At 41.2% G+C, this 16,355-nt stretch overlaps 2 protein-coding genes across 7 annotated transcripts in view; both read left to right on the plus strand.

Moving 5' to 3' along the window:
- LOC129169153 (vacuolar protein sorting-associated protein 26B-like) overlaps window positions 1-7,807 on the plus strand; it is a 42,758-nt gene extending 34,951 nt beyond the window's left edge. For all 4 annotated transcript variants that reach the window (XM_054755284.1, XM_054755285.1, XM_054755282.1 and 1 more), the window contains 3 exons: window positions 25-200; window positions 1,888-2,030; window positions 2,118-7,807. In XM_054755284.1, coding sequence (XP_054611259.1) covers window positions 25-200; window positions 1,888-2,030; window positions 2,118-2,246 — 448 coding nt within the window. In that variant the 3' untranslated portion in view covers window positions 2,247-7,807. The remainder of the gene's footprint in view (window positions 1-24; window positions 201-1,887; window positions 2,031-2,117) is intronic.
- A 1,134-nt stretch (window positions 7,808-8,941) lies between these two features.
- arhgap32b (Rho GTPase activating protein 32b) overlaps window positions 8,942-16,355 on the plus strand; it is an 80,000-nt gene continuing 72,586 nt past the window's right edge. For all 3 annotated transcript variants that reach the window (XM_054755273.1, XM_054755275.1, XM_054755276.1), the window contains exon 1: window positions 8,942-9,108. The gene's annotated coding sequence lies outside the window, so the exon portion shown is untranslated. The remainder of the gene's footprint in view (window positions 9,109-16,355) is intronic.

Genomic DNA, 16,355 nt, shown 5'->3' on the forward strand with positions numbered 1-16,355 from the left:
GGTCATCATTTGGTTTAATTGCAGGTATCACCTAAAAGATGTGATTGTTGGAAAGATTTACTTTTTGCTGGTGAGGATTAAACTCAAACACATGGAGATTGACATCATCAAGCGGGAAACAACCGGCACTGGGCCCAACGTCTACCACGAGAGCGATACCATAGCCAAGTATGAAATCATGGACGGCGCACCAGTCAGAGGTCATTTGAAAGGATTTTACTGCATTGGCTGATCCCCCAAAATTCCCTCTTTTCCCCAGTTCTCACTACTGCCACATTTCTCAACCGCTTCAAACCATTCCAACGTAAAAAACCCCAAAACAAAACAAAACAAAAAAAGGCACGTGGTGCTATCTTGCCAGGTGCTAGCATGCTAACTGTTAGCAAGTTAGCATTTTAGCTATTTTACGTACTCGTATTTATGTGGCCTGATGACAAATGACTATAAAACCACCGTAGCACTTTTGGTACTTGGTAGCATGCTAACTGTTAGCATCTAGTTCACCCTTTCAAATGGTATAAACCTTACATAGGATGATGTATTTCCCTCTTTTGACAAAATCCTAACCGTTCTTACTACTCCCACGTTTCTCAGCCGGTTCAAACCATTCCATTCTCATTCAGTACATTTACCACACTCTCTACTTAGTGCTTTCTTGCTAGATGCTGGTAGGCTAACCATTAGCATGTTAGCATTTTATCTATTTTACGCGTGTCAAATTTCATGTATTTACATGTCCTGATGTAAAATTACTATAGAACTGTCATAAGACTTTTGGTACATGACATTATCTTGCTCGCTACTAGCATGCTAACCGTTAGCATGTTAACATTTTAGCTATTTTACGCATGTCAGATTTTAAGTATTACCAGAAGAACTGTTGTAGCATTGTTTGTATTAAGTGCTATCCTGCTAGGTGTGAGCATGCTAACTGTTAGCATTGTAGCTATTTTACTCATGTCATATTTCAGATATTTACATGGCCTGATGTAAAATCACTACAGAACTGTTGTACTGTAGCACTCTCTGTAGTGAGTGCTATCCTGCTAGGTGCTAGAATGCTGTTATCATTTTAGCTACTTTACTTGTGTCAAATTTCATGGCCTGATGTAAAGTCACTATGGAACTGTTGTAGCGCTTTTTGTATTAAGTGCTGTCCTGCTAGGTGCGAGCATGCTAACTGTTAACATTTTAGCTATTTTACTCATGTCAAATTTGATGTATTTACATGGCCTGGTGTTAAATTACTACAGAACTGCCAAAGCACTTTTGGTAATTGGCACTATCTTGCTAGGTGCTAGGAAGCTAACTGTTAGCATGTTAGCATTTTAGCTGTTTTACTCATGTCAAATTTCATGTATTTACATGGCTTGATGTGAAATCACTACAGAACTGTTGTAGCAGAGTGCTACCCTGCTCGGTGCTAGCATGCTAATTATTAGCATTTTAGCTTTTTTAGTCATGTCAAATTTCATGCATTGACATGCCTCGATGTCAAAGCACCACAGAAATGTTGTAGCACACTTTCTGTACTGAGTGATAACATGCTAATTGTTAGCATTTTAGCCATTTTCATCATTTGAAATCTACACGGAATGATGTAAGCACACTATAGAAACTGCCATAGCACTTTGGGTACCTTGTGGTATCCTAGTAGGTGCTAGCATGCTAACTGTTAGCACTTTAGCCATGTTAAGTACCAGATGCGTACATGCTTCCTTCTACGATTTCTCTGAACTGATGCGAAGCATTCTAATGTGTTCATTGTGTGCTATTCACTCTTCACATTCTACAAATTCCCGCTATTTCCATAGTTCCACATTTTCCGTGAGGAAAAAGTCAAATTCCGCCCTATAAGGAATCACGTCTGCTTCTTGACCTCTGCAGGAGAGTCCATCCCCATCAGGCTTTTCCTAGCCGGCTATGAGATGACACCCACCATGAGGGACATAAACAAGAAGTTCTCAGTGCGCTACTACCTCAACTTGGTGCTCATTGATGAGGAGGAGAGACGCTACTTCAAACAGCAGGTTCGCCATACCGGGGATCTCTTCACCATCAGGTCTTCATCCTTCAGAACGGACTGGATTTGTGTGAAACGCTTCCTGTTGTTGCAGGAGATCACGCTGTGGAGGAAATGTGACGTTGTGAGGAAGAGTATGTCTCATCAAGCGGTCATCGCCTCCCAACGCTTCGAAGGCTCCTCCAAACCAGACCACAACCACGGCGATGCGGGGGACTGCTAAATCCGAAAGTTGTGAATATGAGAACCATTTGCGTGCGTCGAGAGAGAATGTGCGACACTTATTTAGTGCGCGTGCCTGTGTGTGTGTGTGTGTGTGTGTGTGCGTGTGCGTGCCTGTGTGTGTGTGTGTGTGTGCGTGTGCGTGTGAGCTCAACATTTACTAGCCTGGTCCCAGCTCAGATTTCTACAAATATTTACTGAATCGTTTGCTTTTCGTTCCAGAGAAAATGAAACGAGCTTGGAGTGATTGTGCTGAAGATGCTCAAAGTATTTTCATCCATTCCACCACAAATGACATGTTGCCACACGCTATTAGGGACACTTGGGGGGGAAATCAGGGAATTTACCAGAAAAATAGTCCTAAATATACGGGGGGGAAAGTCGTAATGTTACCTTTGCCAAAGGTCACATAAGACCCCCCCTTTTCATAGCTGTCTCAGGCAATGCCTGTTACGACGGAGTGTTAAAATAATCTGAGATTTCGAGAATAAAATCGTAAATTTACGAGAATAAAGTCGTAGAATCACGGAAAAAAATTCATAATGTTACCTTTGCCTGATGCCAAAGGTCACATAAGACCCCCCCTTTTCATAGCTGTCTCAGGCAATGCCTGTTACGACGGAGTGTTAAAATAATTTGAGATTTCGAGAATAAAGTGGTAAATTTACGAGAGAAAAAGTCGTAAATTTATGGGAAAAAAGTCGTAATATTACCTTTGCCCAAGGCCAAAGGTCACATATGTTCCCTCTTTTTTTATAGCTGTCTCAGGCAATGCCTGTTACGACGGAGTGTTAAAATAATCTGAGATTTCGAGAATAAAATCGTAAATTTACGAGAATAAAGTCGTAGAATCACGGAAAAAAATTCGTAATGTTACCTTTGCCTGATGCCAAAGGTGACATATGTTCCCTCTTTTTCATAGCTGTCTCAGGCAATGCCTGTTACAACAGAGTGTTAAAATAATTTGAGATTTCGAGAATAAAATCTGAGAATTTACGAGAAAAAGAATCGTAAAATTTACGGGAACAAAGATACCCCCCTTTTCATAGCTGTCTCAGGCAATGCCTGTTAGAACAGAGTATAAAAATAGTTTGAGATTTTGAGAATAAAATTGTAAATTTATGAGAATAAAGTCGTAGATTCACGGGAAAAAAGTCGTAATATTACCTTTGTCCGAGGCCAAAGGTCACATAAGACCCCCTTTTTCATAGCTGTCTCAGGCAAAGCCTGTTACAACAGAGTATAAAAATAATTAGAGATTTCGAGAATAAAATTATAAATGTACAAGAATAAAGTCGTAGATTCACGGGAAAAAGTCGCAATATTACTTTTCACACAAGTCCCCCCTTTTCATAGCTGTCTCAGGCAATGCCTGTTAGGACGGAGTGTTAAAATAATCTGAGTATTTTAAGAATGAAGTCGTAAATTTACGTGAAAAATTGTAAATTTATGTTGCAGGCATTGTCTGAGACAGCTACGAAAAGGGGGGACTTAATGTGACCTTTGGTCCTGGGGGTTTGGAGGGGCCGGGTTAAGGAAGGCGGAAGTGAGATGGGCTAGCTGTGCTCATCTAAATGCTAAATATCTCAGCTGCTGTGTTTTGCTGCCACGTTATAAATAAAAGCTTGCCTGAAGCAAGAGGAGGAGCGGTGCTCCGTGTGCCCTCTGACACGTGTGACACGTTACCACTTCATTCTCGTAAATGTACCACTTTATTCTCGAAATCTCCGATTGTTCTTTTTTTCGATGTGGCCCTAATAGTCCATGGTAACGTGCACAGAGATGCTCCAAAACACTGGGCACCCCTGTGCCTCTCTCGGAACATCGGAGCAATGACAAATGCTCCAGTATTCACATTATTTCTTTTGTTTGCAACACAAAACAACCTCCCCCCAAAAAAGCCAAATCTGATCACTCCACGCGACTTCAAAAATGGGCTGGACAAGATGATTGGCGTCTTATCAAAACTGTAAGAAACCTGAGAGACCTGCAGCAATTTGCAGAAGAAGAGCACAGAGGTGCAAGAAAGACGCGATTGGGTTCAGTTGTTTTTTCCCAAAGGGTGTTTGTTGAGCGCGTCGGCCATCATCATCATCTGGCACAAACACAGGGGGTGCCCATGTTTTGGGCCATGACCGTAACAATAGGAGACATTTTGAATGCATTGCCCAGGGTAGCCAGGTGTTGTCACGGCCTGCTCGGACGACGTAGCGCCGGAAGGACGGCGAACTAACCAGCGGAAAGCAGATTCACTGACAAAAGCTTTCTGCAACAAATGTGTTTTGCGATGCTGGTCGACTTCCGAGTTGTCATTTCAGATTTTCCTCATAGGAAATACGTGAATAATTCCTTCCCGGCTCAAACTCTCCATTACGAAACCTTAATTTATTGTACTGAAAGGCTGGCAAATACTCATTTTCGGTATTGATCCGATACCAAGTAAATACAGGGCCAGTACTGCCGATACCGATACCGATGCTGATGTTTTTACTTTACATTCTTCAAGATGGTTGAATGATATATTTTGTTGATCGTGTTTATAATCTGATTGAATTGACTAAAACAATACATAAATACAACAATACAAGACAATGTAACAATTATGGGATGGATCCTCCCGACCCATCATTGAGGTGGGCACCTTTTAAAGGGCCGTTGGTTGTCGTCTCTTGGGTGCTACCTCGAGTTGACTTTGCATCGTGCCTCATGATTGGCTGCCACACGTGTTTTGGGGTCATGTCATGTCACCCTCTCTGGACGCTCCTTGGTTTGTTTTCCGGACACGCTTCATCAAATCAAAAAAGTGCTTTTCCTATTTGGACGAGAAGCACAGCAGTGTGTACCATTTCGTTTTGGGTCCTACTCAAGTTCCTGATATTTGTATGTTTTACACGAGTGTGTGACTGACATGTGGTTGACTGTGTGATACAGTATTTGCCCTGGTGCAGACAAAAGCCTGGCTAATAGATAAATATATCTTGAAAAAATTCATTTCGTATCATATACACTGTAAAAAAGGTCCAAACTTTTTCCAGCGAGGGTCCCATACATCAAAGTTGAAGGACAAGGACGCCGCTTTGATACATTTTGTACATTAAAGATGGCCACCTTATCTTTGCGTTGTACGTGACAAAGCAAGTTAGCGCGATGACTAACAATTTATCTCATTAATAATCCATCCATTTCATTGTTACGGTGTACCCAGGGCCAATAAAAAATGAGCTGTGGGTCGAAAATGCTCCAAGGGCGGCACTTTGGACACGCCTGCTATCAATGAACAATGTAAATGCTGCCCATTTGTGTTGTTTTCATGTGATGACAAGTTACTTATGTGTGTCTCAAGGATGAAATAATTTTCTATTCCGGTGTACTTTGAATAAAAAAGGAGTAACGGAAAACATTTCTTTGTTAATTACATGACAGCGTGTGCTGTGGCGCTGTGATGACAGTACTGGGTGTCCCTGGATATACAGTAGAATGAACACATACAGTAGGCAAAAAAAGATCAAATAAATAATTTATTTTTAGATTTTATTTTTTTAAAGAAAAAAATACAGTGAATCACTTAAGTATTACAAAGTACAATGTTCCCTAGCTCTATCGCGGTTCACATTTCATGGATTCGCTGTTTTATGAACATTTTATGAACGCAGTTACAGGCCGAGGCTGGCCCTTTAAGAACAATTTCATTGTGGGAACTTGCGTCTCCCTCACTCCCTGTCTGCACCGCCCATTGTTTTCTGTGTCCTGATTGGCTGTAGACCATTGTCAATCAGTCTACTTTATGCCGCCCTGCCGTGTCTGCCATAGACATAGACGCCGCACCGAGCACTGACATGTACGTCAACGTCGCCGCCATATTGGATGTGTCAAGGCTGCGCTGTAAATGAATATAAGTAAATGTACTTACTTTCATAAAGCGCCTTTCTACAAAGAAATTTACGTTAATTCCTCTCGTTCATTCATTCACACACTCGATAGGGCGTCTATGTCTAAGGTGTGTCCTGTGTCATCGCTAGCTTGCTTTCTATCTTGTAAATTGATCTTTGGTTCAAAGGAGGCGGAAGACTGTTATTGTCTGAGAAAAGTGTATAAAGTGTATGGTGAGAGGTTTTACAGCCTTGAAACATAATAATTGTGAAAAAAAGAGGTCCAAATTCTAAAGTTGTTATTAAATCAGAGTAATGCAGGGGGTAACTTTGGATATTTTCAGTGCTTCAACCGAGGTTTTTATCGTCTTGAATGATTTGTTGTTTCAAAAATGGTTAAAAACGCTGAAAAAGTTACATTCAGTACATCACAGGTATACCAATTCGTCTCCGCTGTGTTAAGCAGCTGTCACCACCAGAGGGCAGGCTTATGTCAGCTTTCTTTGTGTTGACGATGACGCGCGTATAACATTAGAATCACAGTAGTTGTGAACCATTTTTTTAGAATGCAGGTTTTGATCTTAAATTTCCAAGATTGTGACGGCATTGTGTGCGACAAAGAGGATAATACGGAACTTTGGATGATCATGACTCAACCCGGCACACGCCTTAACTTCCTGCTCTTCCACGGACTCCCACGTCTGTCATGTGACTGAAAGAGTTGGACCCTCTTCAGTCCAGTCATCGATCAATGAATGTGATTTAAATCAAGTTGGAAAACAAAAGATCGATTATATTGTCATTTGTTGAATCTAAATAACGTTTTCAATCATGCTTTCGGAGCAGATACTACACCAAAGGGGTTAAGGGAGTAATTTTGTTGGTATTGTTATGGTCTTATATTGTTTTATTTATATTATATTTTATTTTGGCATGTGTTTTATTCTGATTATAATCATGATCAACAAAATCATTTATTCATCTTGAAAAATGTCAAGTAGCTATTTGCAGTATTCCCCACCCTGACGTAGGTAAAATGTCGTCAGACTTTAAGTTAAGTAGTTAATGCTAAATTATTGAACACTGGACTGATTTAATGCCATGACGGCGTATTAGGGCCACATTGAAAACAATAATAATTTGATATTTGACAATAAAGCAGGACATTTACGGAAAAAAAAAGTCACAGTATTACCTTTGCCCAAGAAAAAACACTTTTTCATAGCAGTCTCAGGCAATTCCTGTTACAACGGAGCATTAATATAATTTTGAGATTTTGAGAAGTCGTAAATTTACGATAATAAAGTTGCAAATTTATGAGGAAAAAAACTCAGAATATCTCGAGAATAAAGTTGTAAATTTACAAGAAAAAATGTGTAACTTTTGGGACTTGCAGTATGTGACCTTTGGCCTTGGGAATGTGGAGGGGGCGGGGTCAGGATGGCGGAAGTGAGAAGGGCTAGACACGCTAATGTGTTTGTGCTCAGCTGCTCTGTTTTGCTGCCACGTTATAAATAAAAGCTTGCCTGAAGCAAAAGGAGAGTTTCCTTCCTTCCTGAAGAGCTATGCTCTATTTTCCCTCTGACACGTATGACACATGATATTACGACATTATCCTCGAACATTTCCGACTTTATTCTCGTAATATTACTACTAGCAGAAGTAATGTTATTACGACTTTTGTTCTCGTAAATTTCCGACATTATTCTCATACATTTACTACTTTTTTTCTCAAATTTGCAACTTTATTTTTGTAATTTTTTACGACTTTATTCACGAAATCTCAGATTATTTTTTCCATAATATTCTTAAATATGCTGTCCACATACAGTATATGCTTTGAAGCGCTCATATCAAAACATCTTTCTTTTGCCAACAGTGTGTCAAAATGATTTTGTAGCCCACATTTAGATTTTTTTCCCTGTTTTTCCATGACAACAAAACCGAATTTGCCAGCTGTTTCTACGACTTCATATTTAACTCTTTTCCATTCTATTCTATGTAAGGTGAAAATTGAATGACTGCTTGTTGAGTTCAGGACCAAAAATGAATGCACGGAACTGTCGATGTCTTGCAGCACGGACGTGAGAGATGGAACACGATCACGCTGTGACTGGATATGCGGTATATTTGAATGAAAAAGCCATGGGGAGTTAGATCAAAGTCCACTACTAGAAAAAGTTACGAACATTACGAAATACGGTTCTCTTCGTGTCATCGGTGTTGTTTTCATATGTGGAAAGTGACGTTTCCGACTGAATGCAACGCAACGAAAGCGCCGCTCGTGCTGCTGCTCCAGCGAGTAAAACCTAGCGGTGGGCGATACTGACAATTTTCGTGTCGATCAGATACCACGTATATACAGGACAGGACCAAAACCGATACTTGTTACTAAATTTTTTTTTGAATTATTATTTAAAATTATTTTTGCCTATCAAGAATAAAAACACAGGACGATGAAAGACCTTATGCAAACAATATCAGTTAACGTAACAATACCAACAAAATAATACAATTACCGTATCCCCTTTTATCACATACAATTGTTTTCGCAAACAAAGTAAATTAGTACAAAATAAGTAAAGAAAAACAAATACTACTGGGTTTCAATCACATCTTCAGCTCGTGTGTACGATAACTTATTTCCTGACTGTATAACAAAATAAAACACACGTACTTGTGAAAATGTAGAAGAGAATTGCAAAATGTCGATTTTTATGAAGGTAGTATCGATCCGATACTGATACGACCCTTAGTACTGCCGCTATCGTCATTTGAACCGATCCTCCCCCACTTTTCTAGTGTTGCATTCACTTGCGCACGGTGGGCTCGAGCGGACACGTTTTAACCTCAAACATCTCCCGCAGCGATTCCAGCGTCAAGACGGAATGCTGAATGTTGATTCCGGCGTCAAATTCGAAGACAATGTGATTCGGCAGAAGGATACCACTTTTTTATTTCCTCCACAAGCAAACGGACTGCAATCTGTCGCCGGTGAGTCGTTTTTTTTTTTGTTTCAGCCTCACATTGTTGGCGCCGTTTGTTGCGTTTCGGCGAGAAAGTGGTTGAGAAACATGTTAAAATGCGACATGAAAGGCGTGCTCGCGTCGGATGGACTACAGCTGGGATGTGGAGAGGATTGGTGGGAAGTGAATCAGTAGACGGAGGAAGCTAAAACAACGACTATACCCCATTCATACGTAGCTATAGTTAACATCTGTCTTTATCCGTCTATTTTGATGACGCTGGAGAACGTTATGTTAGAGAGCTAATCCACCAGGAGTGGGGAGAGGGACCGTTTCAAATTGTTTCCCAAACAATATAAAGCAATTTGTTCTTTCTCCATTAAGTTTGGATAGCACGGTGTCTGGTTGGTCAGGTGACAAACACTGTACGGTGGGGAAAAATAAGTATTTCATCCCCTGCTGATTTTATAAACATATGAATAGTCCACAATTTTAAGGTAGGTTTGTTGCAATAGAGCGACAAAATATATTAAAAACATCAAATAAAGGTTATACATTAATTTGTATGTAATTGAGGGAAATAAGATCCCCGACCTACCAGCAAGTATTCTGACCCCCACAGACTGGTTATGCGTACATGAAGTACACAAATTAGTCCTTCCCTTTCGGAAAGTACTCCATTCCAACATCTCCACCACCATGGGCAAGACCAAAGAGCTGTCAGAGGACCTCAGGGACAAGATTGTAGACCTGCACAAGGCTGGAATGGACTGCAATCCATCAGTTAGAAGCTTGGTGAGAACGAGTGGATCTGTTTCATTATGTCAAGGGAGTTGGGAGCTGTCAAACACGGAGGTGAAAACATTCCTGCCTTGGGGTTGTTTCTCTGAGCAAAATCCCTCCTGAGATGTGTGTAACCCTGGTGACCCACGACAAGAAATGTCCGACCTCTGTGCTGGCCAACATGGGTTTCTCCGCCAAGCACGGAGCCATGTTTTACTTGGAGATCATATACAAACTTTTTACATGATTTTCACTGAGAAGAGCCAAACAAGGTGGCGCAGGCATCTGGTCAGGATGCCTCCCGGACGCCTCCCTGGCGTAGGAGGTAGGACGCCTCGGGGAAGACCCAGGACACATTGGAGGGACTACTTCTCTCAACTGACCTGGGAATGCCTCAGGATCTGCCGGCAGAAGCTGGACGAAGTAGCCGGGGAGAGGGAAGTCTGGTCTTCCCAGCTTTGGCTGGTGCCCCCACGACCCGACCTCTAATAAGCAGAAAAAGATGGATGGATGGCATTACGTGTCTCTGTTAACTCCTACAATACCAACGACATAGTTATACGTTTTTATAATCCCTAACGCCCGATCCCAAAGACATATTTATGTTTGTTCTGCGTGAGAGGCAAAAAGAGGTGATGATGCAACTCCCCACTAATGATTATTTGTCAAATAGAAGCCATTCATCTGTTTTATTTGAATGGGGGAAAAGCTGGGACGTTCTCACACGAGCGTTGCATGTGTAAGCGTTTCGCGTTTGGCATGATGAAGTGCACCGAGACTTGCAACCCATCGCTCTTCTGAGTTTCGTATTACCTCCCAACTTGAGCTGCTCCTCCTCTATATCATTAACGAGAGGTGAAGGCAACGCCGCCATCTATTTGGCATTCTCTTTTAAAATAATCTTGCTTGAAATGTTGACTTGTAAATCAGGCTGCATTCCTGGGAGACTAGGAAATATTCTGTCTTCCCCCACATGTTTTTTGATGCAGAGTCCTTCCAGGCTCCTGAAGGCTCATGCCACAGATTAGTGTTTAATCATGTATACATGGCAGGGCTGTAATGGTATGCCATAATCACGGTTTGGCATGTACCTCGGTTGTAAGGTCATTGTTTTGGTTCATTTTGGGTATGGCAAGGGGACACAATGCAAAACATAAAATAGATATTGCATAGAGCAAAATTGAAGTATACGGGGGCCACTTTGATACATTTTGTAGATTAAAGACACTAAAACCAATCCGATGTACGTCAGTAACGTAGATTATGTTCAGAGAATGGCAAAAAAACACGAGTGATCACGTAAGTTTGCTGATACTCTTTTGGCTATGTTTGGTGACACCAAGTAGACAACACAGTCACGACTCAAAAATCGGAAATCTCCGCAGGTGGTACCGGAGGTTTCCGGTACGTGAATTACGCTGGCATCGGAACCCGGTATCCTAACGATCGGCTCTGCCCCACTCCTAGATAAAATTTTAACTTGTGTTCGCCTTGCTGCAGGTTTTGAGGCCAGATTGTTCCACCTTGCCTTGGAACCTTGCCTCGAGCCTGCCCCGGTTGGCATGTTTTTTTGTTAACGTTGAAAATTTCTGACGCAATTCTTATCTCGGTTTGCGTGCATTCTCTGGTTAGGGCACAATATGGCGCGCGTCTTGTCATGTTATTGAGTCCATCTGTATTTTTTATATATTTTTTAAATCGGAAAACGTCCTTCTTTGCTAGCATCCTATTAGCTACCAAACAAAATGGCAACCTCAACCGGTAGTTGTTTTCTGCCTTGCAACTATACTTGTAAAACTATAAAAAAGTATTTTTTGCTACCATTTTTGACTTTCTTTTACGGATTAATTGTTCATTATTTATGAGAAAAATTTATTTGATTAACGTCCATTTCGGTTAGAGTGAGACCTTTTAGAACAAAGGTTCCACTGTATAAGCTTCACTATTGCGTCTCACAGCAACTATGGTGCCTTCAAGGACCACTGAACAAAGTGTGAAATGTTAACGCTCACAGTGAAGCATAGCAACATACTCTGAGCTTTCTAGGAGTACATTTTACCTGTATTATCACATATTTACAAATTATTACTGACTTGCGGTCAATGAAATGTGTTGTTTGTGGGGAAAAAACATTATTTTTGGAGGAAAAAAATATTTTTTTTGACCAAAAAGCTACCAATGCTACCAATACAAGTTAGCAATGAATGCTAACTTGTGAATGTTCGGAATCCACTGTATATGCTATCTGAACAAAACATCCACATCTTAGCTTCGTGTTATAGGTGACAAAGCAAATTTGTGTAATATGTAATAATATTTCTCATAAATAATGACTTAGTTTTGTTTGTACAATATGCCGAGGGCCAAAAAAAAACCCCAAAACCAGCTGCGGACCGGAAATGCCGCACTTATAAACGCCAATTACAACAGTGTTTAGTAAAGTACACAGGTGCAGACAAGTGCAATAGTAAGAGTTTAACGGGTGTGAATGATCATTTTATTTTTTATTAAAGGTCCTGATTGGTTGAAGTGCGGCATTAACAGCTCCAGCGTGTAACTGTTCCCAAACAAGAGACTTGAACGACGAAAGAGGGTTTTCAAGCTCCGGCTTCTCCTTGGCACTCCCGCGAGCCAAAGGCTGGGCTGCACTGCTCGCTGCTCACATGCTGTTCCTAGAATGCGCGTCGCCAGACAATTCATGAAAATGGCTTTCTCAAAGGCATGTTGGAGTAAAATATTCTCAGGAGGAGCGAGTGTTTTGTCATTATTTCCCGAGTGCAACATTTCACAGTTGGCTAGACAAATGAGTTCGAGCCTCGGAAGGAATCGCGCCGCTTGTGCCGTAGTATGAACGTAGTCGACAAGCCCTGCTTCATTTTGTGTCCTGCTGTCAGGGTCACGGTTCGGCACGTACGCAGTGCAACAGGCAGGACTATCTGCACTATTTGGGTTTTGTTAATGGACATAAATATGTGCAGAGAAAGCCACGGTTGCATTCCGAGCATGTTGGAGCTTGATGTGACGTTGCCATCCAACCCTCTGAGTGGAACGCGTCACTCCCGTATGAAGATAGAAATCTGTTTGCGTCTGCAGACGTGTCAAAGCAAAGCAAGCTTTCACATTCAAGTGCTTGTGCGTTGCAGTGTTTCCCATAAGATCATTTATTTCAAAATTATATTTGGCACTACTAACTCATTTCCCTAGCTCATAACGGGTGATGTTTTTTTTGGCAACGCATAGTGGCCACAATAATTCATTTAGTTGTGCTTGTGATACAGTTATGCACACAAATTGAATGGTACGGAGCATACCGAACGTTTTTTTGTTACGGAATACTTTCTAATATGCTTCTGCCATGGAGAGTGTGTCTGTTAGTCATGTGCAACCATAATTATATGATACCTGTGTGCATTGAGACAGCAGTGGCTTGGAGCTTGGAGAATGTAGCTACTGTGTCAGTCACTGACTAACTAAATACACACATACTGTATGATTGTCAGTCTATTTTCATTCTTTTAGGAATACAAAAATGAAGTTTTGGTGTTAAAATATGGCTGTTTGGTATGTTTCTACACACTGGGATGTGTCTAGGCGTCATGTCATGTAGTAAAGGTGTCTCCTTTGAGAAAATTCTGACATTTGTTAAACAGGTAAGGTTTTATAGCATCCATATACTTGAAAGAATGTGCTTATTTCAGCTACTGTAGCTTTAGTTTGTCTCCTTTTCAGGGTAAACATTGGTCCCTCCCTCTGGCTTCGTCTTCTTCTCTTGTGAATTTGATGTTGGGAGCAGTGCCATGACAGCAGGCTATTGTTGATGCAACATGGCTTGGATGAGGGCTCTCTTAGTTTTAGCTGATTTGCCAGTAATGAAAACATAGGTTGGGGCCCACTTCACACCTTTAGTCTGGTATATTTGGCTCGTGTGAGCGCACCGAATCGAGGCCAGGCGCCGCTCACTTATTGGAGGAGGTGGTCTAGTGCAGGGGTTCTCAACTGGTCTCAACGTGGGACCCACATTTTCCAGTGGTCATTTGATAGCGGCCCACCTTTTATTGAAGTTATTTTTTATTTTTTTTAAATTAAATGATTAATTTTTTAACTTCATTTAATGACAGTGGCAACCTTGTACAAAATAATCAAAAGGACTCCAAATAAGGCTGGAAACGGTCTACAAAGTCGGGAAATTGCAATAGAAGTGAATGCTTAACATGTATAAGAACACTCCTCTATTGAGCAGACAAATGCTTTCATTTTTCTTGTTTTGTACGTGAATCCTGCACTCACAAAGGTTTCTTTGCTCGGCCTTGGAGGCCACGCACAAAGCCAATCATGACCTATGACCCGAGCTTTAGAAGCTGAAAGTGAGTGGCCAGGCATGCATTGCCGTAATTCTTTTTCCTCATCTTCATCAGTTATGCATAAGGCAAGCGCGGCTGTCCGCAGACCTCGTCACACAGCTGCAGGCTTTCCAGTCATAGTGCGATAAAGCATATTGCTCCCGACTCCCCGCGTCCTTACAAGCCCCAAAGGATGCCGTGACATTCCCAAAAGAGCTGCCAGTTTCTGGTCAACAATCCTGGCATTGACTCAGGATATTCCCACAGTGGCACCGTGGTGAATAATGAGATCAAGAGTCAGCAAAATGGTTCTCATTCATTACTTTTGTGGGGGGTGGGGCAATTCATTCTGTTGCCAACTTGTAGGAAAGCCATGGAAATACAACACATGTTAAACTAAATTTTCTACACATTGTCAGATTCGTCATCATCAGCGAGGTGAGATTGCCAGTACAGCGCTGCAGGTGCGTTAGCGTGAGCCAATCAAGCGCTCTTTTTCTGTGACGTGCTGCAAACGGCCTGTCGTAACTTCCACTGAGCTCCCGTGTAAGCACCACCTGAAACGCCAGCATCACTACGACACCCGGAGGCTAAGGTGATGTGTGATTTCATCATAGAATGATGGCGCTGGACGACCTCGTATTTACCATTGTTGAAGATCCCGGCTTTCATAAACCCCTGCAGCTAGCGTTTGTAGTTCTGAGCCAATTATTGAAAAAAAAGTTTTTTAATGTTTTGTTAATAGTAGTGTTGTCGAGATATTTGCTAAGGATAAATCCACAGGTACAATTTGTCAAATCCAACTTTCTTTGAGTCGTTCCTACCACCAGGTGTGCACACACTACCGTTAAATCAAAATGTCAAAAATGATGTGAAAAGGTATCAGTATCGGTCTTGAGAAGCAGGAAGTTATTGGTATCAGCTTAAAAAATGTCCCGCATCCCTACATTTTATACTCTAAATGTATTTAATACCTGTGAGGGGCGTATGTAGGGCTTACACCTGGATTGATCAACAGCACATGAAGAGAGAAGGGGAAGGATCAAACAATTACACAACAGTCACTTTTATTGCAAATGTTGATCGGGCGTCGGCGTTTCAGTTCCTCACGGTTTTTCGCCTTTTGCTGATCTCGGAGCGGGGGTCTACGTATCTCATATTGTGTTGGTCATATTAAATCCATCACGTGTTGGAAAAAAACAGAGCATAAAGTTGAGAAATATGATTAAAAATCGTGTGTCAAATCGCACATATTGCAGAGAAATATCACAGTCACATTGTTCAGCCCTCCCAGCCATTTTTCAAAATATAACTCCTTCAGTAGTGGCCATTTTAGACGATTTTAACTGATCTTTCATTGCACACAGAATATTACATTCTATGGCAATAAAAACATGCAACCTACCAAAAGAAAGATTAGACTCCCGTCTTTCTTCAGGAAAAAAAGTTTGTTTCTACCTTTTTTTTTGTTCTTTAGTAATCAGCAGTAGAACATAGGTAAGTTTCAGGAAAATATCAGTTCCTGACTTGAAAAAGGAGAAACCCAGCTTTTTGTGAAAAGATACATTTCAAGCATAACTTTCACTTTGACTCCAATATTTTTCGCTTTTGTGACAGCTCATGTATCTAAACAACTATACCAACACAAAAAAAGGTTGTTTTTACATCAAAACAAAAATTAATTTACCAATATAACGACATGAACTATTTACAATTTTCACATTTGGAACTGAACTATGTGTGGGTATGCATGCATGCGCCTGTGTGTGCGTGTGCATGCGTTAATTTCCCTACAGTGCGTAACCTTCTGCACGCTACACTCCTCCACGCTCCCTCACTTCCTCCTTGCTGTCATGTGTGTTTGTACCGTCCACATGATCCCTGCCGAGCTCTTATCAAATGCACTTATTGAAAGAGTTAATATGAGACATCTTTGTCCTACATTATAGAAGTCTCCAGCCCTTACATTACTTTTTAAATGTCCTCTCTTCAAGTGTATTAAACATTGTTGCTTAATTCTTTCTATAACCTGAAGTGTTTCCTGATCTTGAGAGCTGTGGGGCACTTGACAGCCTGAGGGCTGTAGACACCAAAGACCAGTCAGGCAAAACCTTGCTCTAAGCAGTGTTGTCAAGTCGGCAACGTGTGCCTT

Source organism: Dunckerocampus dactyliophorus, chromosome 16, assembly GCF_027744805.1.
Source record: "Dunckerocampus dactyliophorus isolate RoL2022-P2 chromosome 16, RoL_Ddac_1.1, whole genome shotgun sequence".
Lineage (NCBI taxonomy): Eukaryota > Metazoa > Chordata > Actinopteri > Syngnathiformes > Syngnathidae > Dunckerocampus > Dunckerocampus dactyliophorus.